The 22,502-nt window shown below is 45.4% G+C and overlaps 1 protein-coding gene across 1 annotated transcript in view; it reads left to right on the forward strand.

The window, feature by feature from the left end:
- The first annotated feature begins 2,901 nt into the window (after positions 1–2,901).
- LOC141116713 (NACHT, LRR and PYD domains-containing protein 3-like) overlaps positions 2,902–22,502 on the forward strand; it is a 94,165-nt gene continuing 74,564 nt past the window's right edge. The window contains exon 1 of the mRNA XM_073609104.1: positions 2,902–3,001. Coding sequence (XP_073465205.1) covers positions 2,902–3,001 — 100 coding nt within the window. The remainder of the gene's footprint in view (positions 3,002–22,502) is intronic.

Below are 22,502 nucleotides of genomic sequence, written 5' to 3' on the forward strand. Positions count from 1 at the left end.
AAAAAAAAAAAACCTGCTTGGTGTCAGTTTGTGACAGGGGGGGGTGATTGGGGGGGGATCGGGGGGCGATCGGGGGGGGGGGGGATCGGGTGTTTAGTGTGCCTGGCATGTTCTACTGTGTGTAGTGTGTTGGTGCACTTACATTTCAGTCTTCTCTCCTCGGCCCGGAACGGAAAATACCGAGCCGAGGAGAGATGACATCATTTCCTCTGCCTCTGTGTACAATACAGAGGCAGGGAAATTATCCCATTGGCTGAGAGCGATCGCGAGGGGGGGGCCACGAATGGATGGCCTCCCCCTCACCTCCGATCGCCGGGGGAGATTTGCCGACCGCCGCAGGCACCGGGGGGGGGGTCTGATCGGACCCCCCACCCGCGGGCAGGCAAGGACGTACCTGTAAGTCCTTTTGCCTGCCCGTGCCGCTCTGTCGACGTATATAGTCGTGCGGCGGTCGGCAAGTGGTTAAACAAAACCCGGGCTTCCTGCTTTAATTGCTGTGTCCAGCAAGAGTCTCACAAACACAAACCCCAGCACAATCATTTAAAAATAAAAATAAAAAGCTTCCATTACAAATGGTTTTGCACACATGGTGGAAGAGTGTGTTACAGAAAGTGTGTAAGGATTCAGGAGTGCGTTATGTACAGAGTGTGAGGTTCAGGAGTGCGTTACGTACATACAGTCCCCTGTTATCCTGTTCATACAGGAACTTCTAATTTCCCTGTAACTCAGGATATGCTGGCAGTTGTGGTCCCCCTGACATTATGGTCATGCTGGCAGTTGAAGTCCCCCTGTCAGTTGGTCATGCTGGCAGTTGTAGTCCCCTGTCAGTTGGTCATGCTGGCAGTTGTAGTCCCCCTGTCATGGTCATGCTGGTAGTTGTAGTCCCCCTGTCATGCTGGTAGTTGTAGTCCCCTTGTCATGGTCATGCTGGTAGTTGTAGCCCCCCTGTCATGCTGGTAGTTGTAGTCCCCCTGTCATGGTCATGCTGGTAGTTGTAGTCTCCCGTTCCATGGTCATGCTGGTAGTTGTAGTCCCCCTGTCATGGTCATGCTGGCAGTTGTAGTCCCCCTGTCATGCTGGCAGTTATAGTCCCCCTGTCATGCTGGCAGTTGTAGTTCCCCTGTCATGCTGCTAGTTGTAGTCCCCTGTCATGCTGGTAGTTGTAGTCCACCTGTCATGGTCATGTTGGTAGTTCTAGCCACTCACCCTCTGCAGCTCTCTCTCGATCTCCCGACCTTGGTGATGATGGGCCCCCTCACAGCATACTCCACTGCCCCCCAGCAACTGGTGTTCAGAGACTGCAGGGTGAGGATCTGGCTCTGCACCACAGGGGCCTCCGGACCTTCACCAAACTATTCTTGACCCTCCTGGGGACCTGGCATCCATCCTCTTCAGCCTGCAAACAACACTGACCTCACCGAACCCTCGTGTCACCAGGTGACCGCTGCTCTGTGGGGGGCGGAGTCAAGAGGAGGGGCAGGGTGCCGCTCTCTGATATTCAGAGAAGAAATGAGGAGGAGCAGGGTTGCCCTCTGTGATGAGCGCGGTCAGGGAGGGGCAGGGTGGCGTTCTGTGGTGGGCAGAGTCAAGAGGATGGGCAGAGTGCCGTTCTGTAATGGTTGGAGAAGGGAGGAGGAACATGGTAACCATCTGTGGTGTTCAAGGTCAGGGAGGGGCAGGGTGGTGCTCTGTTTGTGGGGAGTCAGAGGGCCGTTTGAGCACATGTTGGTTGATGAAGGGGGCAGGAAACCTGGTTGGCCTGCCCATCCCCGACATCAGAGGCAGAATTTGACAGCTACACTTTGTCTCATTGAAGTCAGCCATACCCCAGCCGGCTTTCTCAGCAATCCCTGGCTGTGCTAGATGTACTTCACACTGCCGCAGGTCCTGCTCTGCTGTTACAGTGTTACCATATAATGGAGTAATGCAGGAATGAGGGACAAAGCACCTGTACTTCCGGGACTGTGGGACAAAGGTGAAAATGCAGGAAAGTCCCGCCCAATCCGGGACTGTTGGGAGGTATGTGTACACAATGTGGTCATGTAGTCACATTGGTCCAGTTTGGATAACATAACAATGTATACACCATACCTGTGGTATCCCTGTGAAAGCTGGATATTACTGTAGTAGACACAGCTACTACAGTGATCTTTACCCTCCTCCGGCTCCTTTGTGAGTGGCTGCCTTACTGCACTGTGAATACAGGAGGTCACTCATGTGGTGCCATTTGGAGAGCTATTTGTATTTTCTCATTAATTGCAAAGTGTTCTCTGGGGAAAGCCTGACATCACCGTCCCAACTCTCCATCTCATCCAATCAGAGAACACTTTACATTCACTGAGAAAATACAAAGTGTTTCCTGAATGGCGCCTGTGCTGAGCAGCCAACCCCCCCGTGTACAATACAAGAGGGCAGGGGCTTGTCACAGGACCTGGAAGCTAGTGGAGATCACTGGAGTACTGGTGACTATATACTGGGATCCCACAGCTATGGAACATACATACTTACATTGGCCCAAACCACAGCAGTGTAAGAGGCTTGGAAATACTACTACTGTGCAGTGCACTATTTATTCTAATTAAAGTCTATGTATTGTCAAAATGTAAAATCCTATATTAGTTTCCACATTGTATTTCAGTTATTTCTAGCCTCATCCTATTACTCTGAACCATCTTGAAGTTTGTAAAGTTCCTTTGTGAATATCCCTGCACATTTCCTTCCCTGAATTCTGTGACATGTAGTCTCTATGCGCTGTGGGTAGGCACTGCTGTGTCACATATTTCACAGAGCCTGCCTTCTGAACTACAGAGGAGCGGAGAGGAGGAGTTTCAGAAGGCGGAGTCAGTACAGGAATCACTGCTTGCAAGCAGCAAGGTACCATGGGATATGTAGTCCTTAGAAATGGGGGAGAACCTGCAAAGCATACTTGGAATCCTGGAAGTTGTAGAAATAGATGGCCAGCAGACAGGCAGCACTCACAACATGAAAGTAGATTTTTCAAGTAGATTTTATATTGGATTGTGAGTTATCTTGGCAAAAGGGGAAATTATTTATATAGCATTTACTTCCTGAAATCCATCTCCCCCTAGCTCAGACATGCAGGCAGGGGGGTGTGCTTAGCTGAGAAAGTCCCTCCTCCCATGAAGACTCCCGGGATGTGTGATATAATTTTGGCCTAGTCCAGAAACCAGGAAAAGAATAAATGTTCCTCACAGCCACAATCTTTCAGTGGTGAGGGGAGCCAAGCACCTTGTCATGGGCACTCCTCAAGAGTGCCAACTGTGTCTACCCTTCCTGCCCCCTTCCTTTATTCACAGCAGCTGTACTATTGCTTTCACCAGGGAAAAGTGCTCTATAAATGGAAGAGGCAGACCTTACATACATCAAACTGTCCTCCATTCATAGATCTCTTTTCATTGATTGAAGCTAGTATATATTCTATGAATGGAGGAGGTGGGTGGAAAGGACTGGCATAGCCAGCACTCTTGACAAGTGCCTATGACAGGTCCCTCTGCGGCCACAGTGGTCCCATAGACATGAATGTGCTGCCCACACAAAACAACTGGTGGTTACAACCCATTTATGGACTATAGGAAAAGGAAATGTAGTGCACCCTACATAGGAGCTGCTGGTGAAATGGGATTCCCCACCCTGCACAGCCAGGCACATTGAATTTCCACAGGCACACATAAGTCAGGAAACAGTACTTTGTTTTTATGTTTTATTGAGGGGATAACATTTGGATAGTGAATAGGGATATTATGGGATGCCCACTTGACTTCAGAACTCTTCAGGAACAACTTTTCTATATACAGTCTATATACACTCATCTGCTTCTTCCAGCACTCTTGCTTGCAGATCTCCTAGCTGGCACACTTTTGATTAAATCTTACAAAAGAGGTAATGGTCAGATTTTGAAGCAAAGGCTCTTTACAGGCAGGAACCCCAGGCCGTTTGGGTTGTGTAGAAATTATAGTGTCCAGCTTACATCCCTGTGGCTACTGGATCCCAGCACCACCTCTTTGGGTACTATCAGCCCAACTGGCTGCAGCTGCCTCTTTCACTAGCCCACCTGGCTACTTCCCACAGTCTTCCCCAACTGTCACACTCATCAGCCACCCAGCTGACTTCTTCCGGACATGCTAACTCTGTCTTCTGCTGTCCCCACACCTGATTGCATGCATCCAGGAAGAATTCCTCCGTGTGTTATTATTATTATTATTATTCAGGATTTATATAGCGCCAACAGTTTACGCAGAGGGTCCCTCGAGCACCTCAGCCCCAGGCCCAAGTTCACCCCCCTAAGCGAGGGGGCACCCCTCAGCACTCCTTCTCCATCTTCTTCCCCGAATCTCCTTTCTGGCATGACCCCATAGTATTTAAGAGGTGCCCTCCCCCTGCCTGCCGACTTGTTTGGGATTGGCTGGGGCCCTCCTATATACTCCAGGCAGCTCCTCCTAACCTCCCTCCCATTCTTCTGGAGGCTTCTCAAAGGTTCCAGCAAGTAGGGGGAGGTACCAGAGGTGCTGCCTGCTGAGTCATCCAACCTCCCTGAGTCACTCACCCTGACCCAGATTCAACCCAGCCTGGCTCTTAGCTAGGTAAAATTTTTGAAAGAAAGAAAGAAAGAAAGAAAGAAAGAAAGAAAGAAAGAAAGAAAGAAAGAAAGAAAGAAAGAAAGAGCGAGCGAGCTCCGGTGGGTCATGTGAGCACCCAGTGGTGTAAATAAGGCATTTTCAACAATAAAATTACAAAAGGAGACACACTGCACATTATATAATCTTTTTACAAAACGGATTACATAATTTTACAAAGACTTTAACCAAGGGTTATATTTGAGATAACAGAATGTCATAATGCTTAAACCTTAGCTGACAGGGGGAGAGAACACAGGGGACTCAGGAACTTTTAAAAAAACATTTTATGGTTATATTCCAGGTTTTTCTTAGAACATAAAGAGGGGTAAATGACACAGCAGAAGCACTGTGCTGTCTATCATGCTTTAACCGCTTCAGCCCCGGAAGATTTTACCCCTTCCGGACCAGAGCACTTTTTGGGATTCGGCACTGGGATTCCTTTTAACTGACAATTGCGCGGTCGTGCGACATTACACCAAAACAAAATTGACGTCCTTTTTTTCCCCCACAAATAGAGCTTTCTTTTGGTGGTATTTGATCACCTCTGCGGTTTTTATTTTTTTTGCTATAAACAAAAAAAAGAGCGACAATTTTGAAAAAAATGCAATATTTTTTACTTTTTACTATAATAAATATCCCCAAAAATATATAAAAAAAACAATTTTTTCCTCAGTTTAGGCCAATATGTATTCTTCTACATATTTTTGGTAAAAAAAAAAAAAAAAAATTTGCAATAAGTATATATTGATTGGTTTGCGCAAAAGTTATAGTGTCTACAAAATAGGGGATAGATTTATGTCATTTTTATTATTATTATTTTTTATTAGTAGTAATGGCGGTGATCTGCGATTTTTATTGTGACTGCGACATTATGGCGGACACATCGGACACTTTTGACACTATTTTGGGACCATTGTCATTTATACAGCGATCAGTGCTATAAAAATGCACTGATTACTGTATAAATGACACTGGCTGGGAAGGGGTTAAACACTAGGGGTCGATCAAGGGGTTAAGTGTGTCCTAGGGAGTGATTCTAACTGTGGGGGGGAGGGGCTACCACTGACATGACAGCGATCACTGCTCCCGATGACAGGGAGCAGTAGATCTTTGTCATGTCATTAGGCAGAACAGGGAAATGCCTTGTTTACATCCCCCGTTCTGCCGCTCCATGACACGATCGCGGGACACTGGTGGACATCGAGTCCACGGGACCCGCGGGCACGGTCAGGCTGTATGCAGCGTGTGCACGCTCCCCTGCTGGTGGCGCACGCGCCCACTAGCCCTGCAAATTGAAGGGGACGTACAGGTATGCCCATTTGCCCACTGCTGCCATTATGCCGACATATATCGCCGTTCGGCGGTCGGCAAGTGGTTAAAGGATAAAGGTAAATAAAATAAGGCATCCCCTGAAAATAAGCAATAGTGTGTTTTTTTAAGCCAAAATTAATATAAGACCCGGTCTTATTTTTGGGAAAACACAGTAGTAGAGATGAACACATCAGGGGCTCCACTAGGGAGAGACAGGTGGGAGCTATGCTGATCTCACTGTACTGTATCTTTAGAATCCATATCTCACTCACTCTTACTCAGTTAGGAGTGCAAGGTTCACTCTGTAGCCAGTTTATGACTTTGTTTTCCATGTAATGCAAACACTGCATTCTTCCTTCTCCTCTGGTTCCATCCCGGAGCTGATCCACCAGGTAGGAAAGGTTCTCAGTCTTCTGTATTATTATTATATACATAATAAATGGGGGGCTGTGCTGTATGATGGAGATTCTACATACCTTGTCGTCCTCCTTGGTCCTTTAAACAAAAGTTTTCAATCATCCAACACTAGCAATTCCCACCATGTGGTCACATGCTCTGCTTACCAGCAATAGTTATATTTTATTTATACAGTATTTCATGTTCTCTGGAGGAGATTTTGGCTTTTTATTCACGTACAGAAATCGATCTCAAACTAATTATCAGTCCACCTAAAAATGACATTTTAGTTTCAGTAGGTGGAGTCTGGTGAGCTACATCTGCCCCAATTCCTGATATGTCTTGTATACTTGTCTTTTTTTTTTTTTTGATCCACCCAAAAAAGTTTTGAGTGTTTCTATCCACATGTCTGTGTCACTGCTCCTCCTGTTACATCCAATATAAAATAAATACAAATCTAGGAAGGATGGTGGGAAACCCTCATAATGGGCAAAGCAGGTGTATAGACCCGGGAACTCAGCACAGGGATGGTGGGAACCCCTCATAATGGGCACAGCGGGTGTACAGACCCGGGAACTCAGCACAGGGATGGTGGGAACCTCTCATAATGGGCACAGCAGGTGTACAGACCCGGGAACTCAGCACAGGGATGGTGGGAACCTCTCATAATGGGCACAGCAGGTGTACAGACCCAGGAACTCAGCACAGGGATGGTGGGAACCTCTCATAATGGGCACAGCGGGTGTACAGACCCGGGAACTCAGCACAGGGATGGTGGGAACTCCTCATAATGGGCACAGCAGGTGTACAGACCTGGAAACTCAGCACAGGGATGGTGGGAACTCCTCATAATGGGCACAGCGGGTGTACAGACCTGGGAACTCAGCACAGGGATGGTGGGAACCCCTCATAATGGTCACAACAGGTGTACAGACCTGGAAACTCAGCACAGGGATGGTGGGAACTCCTCATAATGGGCACAGCAGTGACAGGACTAAGTATAGAGCACCTATGAGAAGACAGAGAAGAAGACATTGTGGATAATGAAGGTAAATATCAGGATCTGTAGGAGGAGGATTTATAGTGTGAAATGTTTAGAAGAAATCAAATGGATTTGAATGGAGAAGTCTCATTTCTGTGGAGATCGGAGTCCTCTCAGTGAATCTGTAAAGATCCTGCGCTGTGCTTTCCTGTGATTGGTAGTTGTGGAGATAATACAGGCGCACTCAGCCAATCAGAGGAGAGGATATAGATGGTGGGAACACTGGAGGTGGGAGTTGTGGCTGTGAGTGATAGAATGCCTTCAGCCAATCAGAGGAGAGGAGGTGAGAGGCAGGAAATCCTGAGGTAATCCCTGAGAGGCGGAGCTGGGAGTGGCTTCTGTGAGGCGTTCTGTCGAGAAGTGCCCGCTATCGAGAAGTGTCCGGCATGTACTGCGCATGCGTCGTACGGAACAGCACAACAGATTTGATTTGCTGATCAGCAGGGCTGACATAACCACGGCGCATGCGCACGTCGTAGGAGGTATCTCTCGATGGGAGATACCATTTCACAGGCACAATTTAAACCTATACAAGCAGCGGGGGGAGACCGTAGTTCTCAGATTGTGCATCGCTGCTGCTGGAGGGCGGCTAGTGGCCGTGTTAAAGAGCTGGTTTTGTCTGTGTTGCAACCCGACCTTTCATACAGGCAAAACCAGCCGTTTAACACAGCAAACCCGCCCGGCAACACAGACAAAACCGGACCATCAGCACACTGTAAAGCCGCCCCGCAACAGTAAGGCACAGTGTGAGAACTATGGTCCCCCCCCCCCCGCTGCTTGTGAAATGGTATCTCCCATTGAGAGATGTCTCCTACAATGTGCGCTTGCACCCTGGTCACGTCACTCCAGTTGATAAGCAAATCAGCTGAAGTGTGGCTCCATCTTGCGCATGCGTGGGCACTATTCGACCGTGTTTCGTCAGATTAGTGTAACGGAATTGACGTTTCGTCGCCACCATCTTGCTACACCCCGCACTCCTCCATAGTAAGGATACACTGAGAAGGGGGAAAGTGGACATCTTGTTACACCAACCAGAGTTTTGCATCTTACATTTATTTTTAACAGTAAAGTGAGTTTATATAGTGAAATAGAGTACTTAGAACTCCATATGAATGTTTAAATGTTGAATTTTAAAAGCAGCACACTGTGGTCAGATTAGCAAACCTGTGAGATCAGCAGGCTTGCCGCTGCTTTGAAAATTCAACATCTAACCAGTCAGACGGAGTTCTAAGTACTCTATTTCACTATATAAACTCACTCTACTGTTAAAAATAAGTGTAACCATAGCTTCCAACTGTCCCTGATTTGGAGGGGCTGTCCCTGATTTGGAGGGATTGTCCCTGATTTGGAGGGATTGTCCCTGATTTGGAGGGACTGTCCCTGATTTGGAGGGACTGTCCCTGATTTGGAGGGATTGTCCCTGATTTGGAGGGACTGTCCCTGATTTGGAGGGACTGTCCCTGATTTGGAGCAATGTCCCTCTGTCCCTCATTCCTCCTCATTTGTCCCTCATTTTGGTCTGATCTATATAGATGTATATAAAACTCACTTTTATCTATTAAAAAGTGTTTTCCAGCGCTAAACCTTTCATCTGATTCCTACATTTCTGTATTTGTAAATTCGAAAAGCCAATATAAAGGAAAAGTAGTGGTAAAAAAAAGCACTTGTGGGTTTAACCAATCTTGTTTTTTTGTACAATTCTCCTTTAAGGGGGCGTGGCAAGGGGTGTGTCCTATGCCAGCATACTTTTGTTGATAGGTGTCCCTCATTCCCATCTCAAATTGTTGGGAGGTATGGTGTAACAAGATGTCCGCTTGCCCCCTTATCAGTGTTTTCTTACTATGGAGGAGTGCGGGGTGTAGCAAGATGGCGGCGAAGGAACGTCACTTACGTTACACATTCTGATGGGTCGCCTAATCTGACGAAACACCAGGTATTATTATTCTGTGATCCTGTCTGTCTTATTACAGTGCCACTGGCGGCTGTACACCACAATAAAGCTCTCAGAGGAGTACATGATTATTAGAACTGTCACTTCTCTTCTCCGAGGAAAGTGATATGCGAGGAGAATGGAGAGCTGTGTCTGGAGATATTGTAAATGAAAAATGAGAAGTAATTATATACAGTATCTCACAAAAGTAAATACACCCCTCACATTTTTGTAAATCTTTTATTCTATCTTTTCATGTGACAACACTGAAGAAATTACACATTGCTACAATGTAAAGTAGTGAGTGTACAGCTTGTATAACAGTGTAAATTTGCTGTCCCCTCAAAATAACTCAACACACAGCCATTAATGTCTAAGCCGCTGGCAACAAATGTGAGTACACCCCTAAGTGAAAATGTCCAAATTGGGCCCAATTAGCCATTTTCCCTCCCCGGTGTCATGTGACTCGTTAGTGCTACAAGGTCTCAGGTGTGAATGGGGAGCAGGTGGTTAAATTTTGTATTATCGCTCTCACTCTCTCATACTGGTCACTGGAAGTTCAACATGGCACCTCATGGCAAAGAACTCTCTGAGGGTCTGAAAAAAAGAATTTTTGCTCTACATAAAGATGGCCTAGGCTATAAGAAGATTGCCAAGACCCTGAAACTGAGCTGCAGCACGGTGGCCAAGACCATACAGTGTTTTAACAGGACAGGTTCCACTCAGAACAGGCCTCGCCATGGTCAACCAAAGAAGTTGAGTGCACATGCTCAGCGTCATATCCAGAGGTTGTCTTTGGGAAATAGACGTATGAGCGCTGCCAGCATTGCTGCAGAGGTTGAAGGGGTGGGAGGTCAGCCTGTCAGTGCTCAGACCATATACCGCACACTGCATCAAATTGGTCTGCATGGCTGTTGTCCCAGAAGGAAACCTCTTCTAAAGATGATGCACAAGAAAGCCTGCAAACAGTTTGCTGAAGACAAGCAGACTAAGGACATGGATTACTGGAACCATGTCCTGTGGTCTGATGAGACCAAGATAAATTTAATTAGTTCAGATGACGTACAAAAACAAGTGTGTGCATTCAAGCATGGTGGTGGGAGTGTCATGGTCTGGGGCTGTATGAGTGCTGCCGGCACTGGGGAGCTACAGATCATTGAGGGAACCATGAATGCCAACATGTACTGTGACATACTGAAGCAGAGCATGATCCCCTCCCTTCAGAGACTGGGCCTCAGGGCAGTATTCCAACATGATAACGACCCCAAACACACCTCCAAGACGACCACTGCCTTGCTAAAGAAGCTGAGGGTAAAGGTGATGGACTGGCCAAGCATGTCTCCAGACCTAAACCCTATTGAGCATCTGTGGGACATCCTCAAACGGAAGGTGGAGGAGCGCAAGGTCTCCAACATCTACCAGCTCTGTGATGTCATCATGGAGGAGTGGAAGAGGACTTCAGTGACAACCTGTGAAGCTCTGGTGAACTTCATGCCCAAGAGGGTTAAGGCGGTGCTGGAAAATAATGGTGACCACACAAAATATTGACACTTTGGGCCCAATTTGGACATTTTCACTTAGGGGTGTACTCACTTTTGTTGCCAGCGGTTTAGACATTAATGGATGTGTGTTGAGTTGTTTTGAGGGGACAGCAAATTTACACTGTTATACAAGCTGTACACTCACTACTTTACATTGTAGACAAGTGTCATTTCTTCAGTGTTGTCACATGAAAAGATAGAATAAAATATTACAAAAATGTGAGGCAGTGGCGTAACTAGAACCTTCAGTGCCCCGGTGCAAGAAATCATGAAGGGCCCCCCTGACCCCCAGCTGGGGCCCTTCCCACCGAGCCGATGGCGTAAATGCCAAGGCCGGGTCGCAAGTGTGATGTTTGTGACCCTGGTAGTTCTGCCACTGGCGTCTGGTTTTTTTTTTTTATTGTATTTTTCTACCATTTATTTATTGTTTTACAATATTATTTTATAAAAAATATTTTAATTTTTTTTTTAAGAGTTGGGGGGCTTTGGTGAGATATCAGGGGTCTAAGCAGACCTCTGATGTTTCACCTTTGAGAACGAGAAAGGAGATTGAGAGCACAGCCTCAGCTGCACAGAATGAATGGACAGGAATAGCTCTGTATAGAGCTGCCCCTTTATTTGCAAACTGAAGCATAGTAAATACAGTTTACTATGTTTCAGTTATGAATGGATTGAGTCCGTGATCGGTATGGATCACTGACTCTCCATGCTGATACCCTACAGCAGCTGGCAGGAGAGGGGAGGGGGGAACTCTGCTGAGCTGTGGGGACAAGGGGAGGGGCCAGGAGAGAGCGGGGTGGGCAGGAAAAAGTACAGGGGGGCTGGAGAGCACACGGGGGGCAGCAGAAAGAAGCTGCATAGGAGGCGTGGTGGGTGCGACTCCATATAGAGGAACTGATCTTTCCATTTCCCCCACTTCTCATTTCCTTTCAGCAGCTGCAGGAGGAGAATGGAGAGATCAGTTTCTCTGTATCAGTGTTTCTCAACATTTCTTCAACATTTTAGTCAAGGTGCAACATATTGCCTCTTTGCTGCCTGTCAAATGCCTCTGAAAAGCGATCTGCATCGCTTTTCAGAGGAATGGTATTTTCTTGTTGGTATTATGAACCCACCCTAAAAAAATCTGTTCTGATCGTAAAGAAAAAGGGGGTCAGAATTACAAGTAATGTGTATACATACACGCAGGTAAACACACACGTACGCAAATACACACATATACATATAAATACATGCACACACATAAACACACACGCATAAACGCACACACATGAGCAAACACACAAACATGCACACACACATATAACTCTATACACATGCACACACACACATGCGCATACACATATAACTCTATACACATGCACACACACACACATGCGCATACACATATAACTCTATACACATGCACACACACACACACACATATAACTTTATACACATGCACACACACACACACACACACACATGCGCACACACATATAACTCTATACACATGCGCACACACATATAACTCTATACACATGCGCACACACATATAACTCTATACACATGCGCACACACATATAACTCTATACACACATATAACTTTATACACATGCACACACACACACACATGCGCACACACATATAACTCTATACACATGCACACACACATATAACTCTATACACATGAGCACACACATATAACTCTATACACATGCGCACACACATATAACTCTATACACATGCGCACACACATATAACTCTATACACATGCACACACACATATAACTCTATACACATGCACACACACATATAACTCTATACACATGCACACACACATATAACTCTATACACATGCACACACACATATAACTCTATACACATGCACACACACATATAACTCTATACACATGCACACACACACATATAACTCTATACACATGCGCACACACATATAACTCTATACACATGCACACACACACACACACACACACATATAACTCTATACACATGCGCACACACATATAACTCTATACACATGCACACACACACATGCGCACACACATATAACTTTATACACATGCACACACACACATGCGCACACACATATAACTCTATACACATACACACACACATATAACTCTATACACATGCGCACACACATATAACTCTATACACATGCACACACACACATGCGCACACACATATAACTTTATACACATGCACACACACATATAACTCTATACACATGCACACACACATATAACTTTATACACATGCACACACACACATGCGCACACACATATAAGTCTATACACATACACACACACATATAACTCTATACACATGCACACACACATATAACTTTATACACATGCACACACACACGCGCACACACATATAACTCTATACACATGCACACACACATATAACTTTATACACATGCACACACACACGCGCACACACATATAACTCTATACACATGCGCACACACATATAACTCTATACACATGCACACACACACACATGCGCACACACATATAACTTTATACACACGCGCACACACATATAACTCTATACACATGCGCACACACATATAACTTTATACACATGCACACACACACACACACATGCGCACACACATATAACTCTATACACATGCACACACACACACACACATATAACTTTATACACATGCACACACATGCGCACACACATGTAAACATACACATGCACACAAATAAACGCACACACACATGCAGACACACACATGCACACACCCAAACATGCAGACACACATATAAGCACACACATATGCAGACAAACATATATAGATCGCCTTTTTAAAAATCTGCAGCTGCAGCTCTGTACCTTAAACTCTCCATGCCGGGTACTGCACTGTAGGGGGAGGCAGAGAGCACAGCACACAGTGTGCTAGACACGTCTCCCTTACTTTCACTTTGTGACCGAGCTCCTGCACTGCCGAATGATTTACGCATGGGCTGAGGATCAGGGAGCTCTGTCCCATATGCAGCCACCGCTCGGGGAGAGGGGGGCACACGGGCCCCCTGCAGCATGGGGCCCAGTCGCAATGGCGACTTTTGCGACCTTATACTTCCCCCCTCACATTGTGAGGGGTGTACTTACTGTACTTTTGTGAGATACTGTGTATATATATATATATATATATATACACACACACACACAGGTCATTAATTAGGAGTGAACCATGACTGACGACCCTAGAATTATTGCCTCATCCTGAGTGTGATATCAAATGAATAGCACAATTGGCTTTTGTGTATGCAGCCATGCACCTTTACATAAGTGGGAATGTGGGGGTGGGAGAGGGACTTTAAAAAAAAAAGTTGATGCTTTTTGTTATTGATTTTTATTAACTTTAATTTTTTGACCTTGTTTTTTACCTACCTTTATTGCTATAATGGTACAAAAAAAGTGACAGGTTGTCTTTGACCACTTGCCGATCGCCTACCGCATATTTACTGTGGAGGTTGGCTCTATTGCGCCAAATCATGTACCTCTACATGATTTCGTGCAATAGCCACTAGGGGGGGTGCGCTCACCACCGGAGGCACGATCACATGCTGATGGGACACAAGGGATGCCAATCAGCAGGTCCGGCAGACCCGATGTCCACCGGCCATCCCGGGATCATTCCCAGGAGAGGCAGAACGGCGATCTTCCTATTTAAACAAGGCAGATCGCTGTTCTGACACAGGAGAAGATGGAAATCTTGTGTTCCTGCTAAGCAGGAACACCGATCTCTGTCTTCACCCAGTCAAACCATCTCCCACACATTTAGCAAGCACCCCCTAGGGACACATTTAACCCTTTGATTGCCCCTGATGTTAACCCCTTGCCTGCCAGTGTCATCAGTACAGTAACAGTGCATTTGTGCATTTTTTTAGCACTGATCGCTGTATTAGTGTCACTGGTCCCCAAAAAAGTGTCAATTAGGTGTCCGATTTGTCCGCTGCAATGTCGCAGTCCTGCTAAAAAACGCTCATCGCTTTCATTACTATCCCATCGTTTGTAGCTTCGATAACTTTTGCGCAAACCAATAAATATTGGGATTTTTTTTTACCCAAAATATGTAGCAGAATACATATCGGCCTAAATTGATGAAGCAATTCGATTTTTTCAATTTTTGTATTGGATGTGTTTTATGGAAGAAAGTAAAAAATATTGTTTTTTTGTATATTTTTTTTCAAAATTGTGGCTCTTTTTTTGTTTATAGCGCAAAAAATAAAACCGCAGAGGTGATCAAATACCACCAAAAGAAAGCTCTGTTTGTGGGGTAAAAAAGACATCAATTTTATTTCTGTACAACGTCGCATGGCCGCGCAATTGTCAGTTAAAATAATACAGTGCCATACCGCAAAAAAATGGCCTTATCATTAACCACTTCAGCCCCGGAAGAATTTACCCCCTTCCTGACCAGAGCACTTTTTGCGATTCGGCACTGCGCCGCTTTAGCTGACAATTGCGCGGTCGTGCGGCATTGCATCCAAACAAAATTGACGTAATTTTTTTCCCCCACAATTAGAGCTTTCTTTTGGTAGTATTTGATCACCTCTGCGGTTTTTATTTTTTTGCGCTATAAACGAAAAAAGAGCAACAATTTTGAAAAAAAAAGCAATATTTTAAAATTTTTGCTATAATAAATAAATAAATATCCCTCAAAAATATATAAAAAAAAAAATTCTTCCACAGTTTAGGCCAACATATTTTTGGTAAAAAAAATCGCAATGAGTGTATATTGATTGGTTTGCACAAAAGTTATAGCGTCTACAAAATAGGGGATAGATTTATGGCATTTTTATTATTTTTTTTTTTTTACTAGTAACGGCGGCAATCTGCGATTTTTATCATGACTGCAACATTATGGTAGACACATCGGACACTTTTAACACTATTTTGGGACCATTGTCATTTATACAGCGATCAGTGCTACAAATAGCCACTGATTACTGTATAAATGACACTGGCAGGGAAGAGGTTAAACACTAGGGAGCAATCAAGGGGTTACGTGTGTCCTAGGGAGTGATTCTAACTGTGGGGGGGGTGGGCTCACTACAACATGATAGAGATCACTGTTCCCGATGATGGGGAGCAACAGATCCCTGTCATGTTGCTAGGCAGAACAGGGAAATGCCTTGTTTACATAGGCATCTCCCCCGTTCTGCCTCTCTGCGCTGCAATCGAAGGTCGCTGGCGGACATCGAGTTCGCAGGACCCGTGGGCATGATCCCACAGCATGCGGCGGGCATGCAACGATAGGTGGCAAATTCAAAGGGATGTACAGGTACGCCCATTTGCCTGCCTGTGCCATTCTGTCGATGTATATGTGTGTGCGGCGGTCGGCAACTGGTTAAGGGGGTAAAACCTTCTTGGCTGAAGATTTGGCTCCCCCTCTAGGCCAATCAGAGTGCGTGCGCACCTCTGGTGGCACGCGTGTACCCGCTGTCTATTGCATGAAATGGGTGTGTTATTTCACGCAATCGGGCTGAGCTGCCGCAGTTTATCTGCGGTAGGCGGTCTTTAAGTGGTTAAAGCCCACCCGCCAAGAGGCTGAATACATGCGCACGGCTCGTGGGAACAGGTTCATTTACATCTATTATATCTGCCTGGAGTTCAGTATTGGCTGTTTATCTGTCTCTGATTTTTAGTTTTGGATATATTTATAAAAAAATAATGTTTCATAAAAATGTCACTCTGCAGCAGAAAATGAAGTCTCAAACATCTTACTTCTTCAGGGGGATCACCTAGTAGCCATTAATCACAATCGATCTATGTGTGTCTAGGTGTTCCACACTAGGAATGGAATTCGGCTGTAAAACGAACTCAAAGCTAGCAAAAAGATGAGGAGTTGCAGAAGAGTCTTCAAAAATGTGTCGGAGAGCCAGAGAAGAGTCATCATTCCCGGTAATCAAACGGCTTGTCTTTTATATATACTATATATTATCAATTTTGACTGATTATACAAATGTACTGTATTTATTTATTAACTTATATCTTCGAAAAGTAATCCATTGCTATATATAACAGTTTACATAAATAATATCTACATGGGTGCAACTGTGAATCTGTAAAGTGTGTATTGAATGTATAGAAAGTAAAATAAAATCGGGCAAGCTTAACCACTTGCTTACTGGGCACCTAAACCCCCCTCCTGCCCAGACCAATTTTCAGCTTTTAGCGCTGACACTCTTTGAACGACATTTGCGCGGTCATACAACACTGTACCCAAATTAAATTTTTAATATTTTTTTTTCCCACAAATAGAGCTTTCTTTTGGTGGTATTTGATCACCTCTGGGTTTTTTTTTTTTCATTTTTTTGTTAAAAAAATTTAAAAAGACAGAATTTTATTAAAAAAAAAAAAAATTCAAAACCGTTTTATAGTTTGTTAATAAATTTAGCAAACAGGTAATTTTTCTCCTTCATTGATGTATGCTGATGAGGCTGCACTGATGGGCACTGATAGGCTGCACCGATGGACACCATAAGGCTGCATTGATGGGCACTGATAAGGCGGCACTGATGGGCACTAATTGGTGGCATTGATAGGCACTGATGAGGTGGTACTGATAGGTGGCATTGGTGGGCACTGAAGGGCTTTAATATGTGGCACTGCTAGGTGGCACTGATAGCTGGCAGTGATGGGCATAGATAGGTGGCAGTGATGGGCACTGATGGGTGGCAGTGATGGGCACTGATCGGCACTGGTAGGTGACACTGATAGGCAGCACTGCTAGGTGGCACTGATGAGGTACTGATTGGCACCACTGGTGGGCATTTATAGGTGGCACTCGTGGGCATTGATAGGTGGCACTGATTGCTGGCAATTATGTACTGATTTGTGGCACTGTGTGGGCACTGGTAGGTGGCACTGGAAGGCGGTACTGGTGGGCACAGATGGGCACTGATGGGTGGAAGTGATGGGCACTGATCGGCACTGGTAGGTGACACTGATAGGCAGCACTGCTAGGTGGCACTATTGAGGTACTGATTGGCACCACTGGTGGGCATTTATAGGTGGCACTCGTGGGCATTGATAGGTGGCACTGATTGCTGGCAATTATGTACTGATTTGTGGCACTGTGTGGGCACTAGTAGGTGGCACTGGAAGGCGGTACTGGTGGGCACAGATGGGCACTGATGGGTGGCAGTGATGGGCACTGATCGGCACTGGTAGGTGACACTGATAGGCAGCACTGCTAGGTGGCACTGATGAGGTACTGATTGGCACCACTGGTGGGCATTTATAGGTGGCACTCGTGGGCATTGATAGGTGGCACAGATTGCTGGAAATTATGTACTGATTTGTGGCACTGTGTGGGCACTGGTAGGTGGCACTGGAAGGCGGTACTGGTGGGCACAGATGAGGCAGGTTTGCCTCTTCCTCTTTGGGACCGATGTCCCTTGCACTGAAGCTGGTGATTGGCTTTTTTTTTCTCCTCATGCTGTCAGCATGAAGAGAAAAAAAAAAAATTACCGATCTTCTGTTTACATCATGTGATCAGCTGTCATTGGCTGACAGTTGATCACATGGTAAGGGGCCGGGATCAGCCCCTTACTCTGATCTGTGATCACCGAGTCTCATTGACTTGGTGATCACGGCACGCGCCGTGCGCTCCCTACAGGGGGCGTGCAGGGAGCTTGCAAGGGGAGGACGTCTATCGAAGGCCTCCCGGCAAAGTAGATCCGCGCTGTAGCTGCCATTCGGCTATAGCAGGGATCTGAAGGGGTTAAGGACATACAGTACCTCCCAAACTTTCTGAAATGGTAGAGAGGGACACCTTTCAGCACACAGCATGTAGACAAAGAACATGTTCTTGCTGAAGCCCTGGTTACACAGCCCACAGAGATCTAATATGCAGGAAATGTTTTGTTGATTTACACAAGTGCTTTTTGACCTCTATTTTTTCTATATATGGGCTTTCCAAAATATCTACAAATTCTGTAATATAGAGACTGGATTAAAAGTTGATTGCAGCATCACACTTTGGGTAGTAAAATAGCAAATGCTGTATAGAAATGTACACATTGGACCAAAAAGAGGGACAACTGAGGCTGTACAAGAAACAAAAGGATTTGGTCTCAAAAGAGGGGCAGCCCCTTCAAATTTGAGACGGTTGGGAGCTATATGTATGGATTTGAGGGACTTTGACAAGGGCCAAATTTTAATGGCTAGATGACTGGGTCAGAGCAACTCCAAACCTGCAGCTCTTGTGGGATGTTCACAGTCTGCAGTGGTCAGGACTGACCAAAAGTATTCCAAGGAAGGAAAACTGGTGAACTAGAGACAGGGTCGCTGATTCTCGTGGGGAGCAAAGGCTGGCCCACGTGGTATGATCCAATAGAAGAGCTACTGGAGCTCAAATTGCTGACAAAGTGAATGCTGGTTCTGATAGAAAGGTGGTCGGAACACAAAGTGCATCACAGTTTGCTGTGTATGAGGCTGCGTAGCTGCAGACCGGTCAGGGTGCCCATGCTGAGCCGTGTCCACAGCCAAAAGTGCCTACAATGGGCACATAAGCTTCAGAACTGGACCACGGAGCAATGGAAGAAGGTGGCCTGGTCTGATGAATCACATTTTCTTTTACATCATGTGGATGACCGAGTCACTTATCTGGGGAAGAGATGGCACCAGGATGCAGAATGGGAAGCAGGCAGGCTGGTGGAGGCAGGGTGATGCTTAGGGCAATGTTCTGCTGGGAAGCCTTGGCTCCTGCCATTCATGAGGATGTTAATTTGGAGTCCATTCCTCAACAGGTCAGGGCTGATTTGGTGGCAAATATTAGATGGGTGGTCATAATGTTATGGTTGGTGGTCTGTTTAGAAATGGTGTACAGTGATTGGGCTCTACTGCTTCTCTTATCTCTGTACAAATCTAAGGACAGAGCTCTGTCAGAGGACTTCTTTGATAGTGGTGTGATCATAGTTTTGGGTAAATATCTCTTAAAAAATGAAGGTCTGAGAAATCTTACAGTACATGTAAGTCATTGGATATCCAAAATCGGCTGAGATACTAGATACCATGAGAGAAAAAAAGTATTTGATCCCCTGCTGGTTTTGTACATTTGCCCCACTGACAAAGAAATGATCAGTCTGTAATTTTAATGGTCAGTTTATTTTAACAGTGAGAAAGAGAATAACAACAAAAAAATCAAGAAAAATGCATTTAAAAAAAGTTATAAATTGATTTGCATTTTAATGAGTGAAATAAGTATTTGACCCCTTCGCAAAACATGACTTAGTACTTGGTGGCAAAACCCTTGTTGGCAAGCACAGAGGTCAGACGTTTCTTGTAGTTGGCCACCAGGTTTGCACACATCTCAGGAGGGATTTTGTCCCACTCCTCTTTGCAGATCCTCTCCAAGTCATTAAGGTTTTGAGGCTTTTTGAGTAAATGCCACAAGGATAGAAAAAAGGGGTAAAGTGTTAGTGGGTACCATCATCCTTCAATCATGTAGTAATAAAGAGGATTGGGGAGGAATGACAGGGACTTCTCCAATTAAGTCCTACCTCACCACACGGAACCAAATGGACTATCGCGGTACCTCATAAAGACATACAGAGTATTCCAATTTATTCAAAAATAAACATTAAAAGAAATCTCTACATACAAAATATAGATTAGGTAGGACATGTTACAATACAAAATTTGTGGGGATAACAATTTAAAACGCCCACAAAGGTAAATGAAGGCAGGTTTTGAATACTTGAGGACGTAAACCTCGGGGAAGAGAAAAGAGAAGGATAATAGCCGGGAAAGACAAAGGAAAGAATAGGACCAGCCCTCCACACATAGTGCAACTGGCTGTTGCTAGTGAATAAATAACGAAGCATAACCCACCAACACTTGAATAATGGTAAAAAATCAATTGTTACTGGCACCCAGGAGAGGAGGTTGATTACCAGTGACCACTTAAGATGCCATTACTACATACGTAGGTAGAAAGGGTCCTTAAAATAAAGAACAAAGAATATGGTATTACAAACAATGATTGCTTGGGGGATGAAGTATCCACAGGGTCCTCCAAAAAAAGAGGTCCACCATGGTCATTACATCAAGGTTGAAAAATTGGGAAGGAAAATAACAGGTTGCTAAAGTAATTGGTCACTTACTATGAGTCTGCTGGCAGATACAGAGCCTCCGGGTGTCCGCCGTCCACACAAGGCAGCCATGCCGGCTGCCTTATGTACCCCCAACCCAGAAGACGTACGGCGCTGTGTACATCACGCGTTGTTGTCCCCGAGTTCAGCTCTCCACTAGTGCGCATGTGCGGGAGATCATTCCGCGCATGCGCCTAGCCCTATTCGTAGCGACGCTAGCAAGCGTCGCTTAAGGGAAGCAGGGGAAAGGAACCAACCACGAAGGAGGCCTTACCACTGCTGGAAAGCCGCATGCCCGCCACTAGGGGGAGAATAAACTCCTCACACCGTATTAAATGGTAGGAGATTGCACTGTGAGAAAATTCAATTAACACAGAAATGAATGCGAGGACAGCATCGCATACCAGCCAGAGCAGGAGACAATCCAATTCACCGGCATGGAAGGTTTTGAGGCTGATGTTTGGTAACTTGAACCTTCAGCTCCCTCCATACATTTTCTATAGGATTAAGGTCTGGAGACTGGCTAGGCCACTCCAGGACCTTGATGTGCTTCTTCTTGAGCCACTCCTTTGTTGCACTGGCTGTTTGTTTTGGGTCATTGTCATGCTGGAATACCCATCCATGACCCATTTTCAATGCACTGGGAAGAAGGTTCTCACCCAAGATTGTACATGGTCCCGTTCATCGTCCCTTTGATGCAATGAAGTTGTCCTGTCTCCTTAGCAGAAAAACACCCCCAAAGCATAATGTTTAATCCTCATGTTTGACGGTGGGGATGGTGTTCTTGGGGTCATAGGCAGCATTCCTCCTCAAAACACGGTGAGTTAAGTTGATGCCAAAAAGCTTGATTTTGGTCTCATCTGACCGCAACACTTTTACCCAGTTCTCCTCTGAATCATTTAGATGTTCATTAGCAAACTTCAGACGGGCCTGCACATGTGCTTTCTTGAGCATGGGGACCTTGCGGGCACTGCAGGATTTCAGTCCTTCACGGCGTAGTGTAAGGATGAGCCGAACACCCCCCCGGTTCGGTTCGCACCAGAACTTGCGAACAGACCAAAACTTCGCAAGAACTTTAGAACCCCATTGAAGTCTATGGGATTTGAATGTTCGAAATCAAAAGTGCTCATTTTAAAGGCTAATGTGCATGGTCCTAAAAAGTGTTTGGGGACCCGGGAAGAAGATGAAGAAAAGAAGATGAAGACAAGGAGGCGCAGCGGAGGAAGATGCTGGACGAGAACACCAGAAGAACCATAACAACCAGAAGAGGAAGAAGATGGAGGAAGAAACCGAAGCATGAAGGAAGAAAGAAGTTAGAAGAAAGATGATAAAAGAAATAAAGGAATTATCAAAAACTGTCTCTTGTCATTTTTAACATTTTTGACAGTTTTTTTGTGAAATGGTAGGGGTACTTTTGTACCCCCTTACCATTTCACACAGGGGGCAGGGCCGGGATCTGGGGGTCTCCTTGTTAAAGGGGGCTTCCAGATTCCGATAAGCCCCCCGCCCGCAGACCCCCACAAC

The sequence above is a fragment of the Aquarana catesbeiana genome, linkage group LG13, assembly GCF_042186555.1.
Source record: "Aquarana catesbeiana isolate 2022-GZ linkage group LG13, ASM4218655v1, whole genome shotgun sequence".
NCBI lineage: Eukaryota > Metazoa > Chordata > Amphibia > Anura > Ranidae > Aquarana > Aquarana catesbeiana.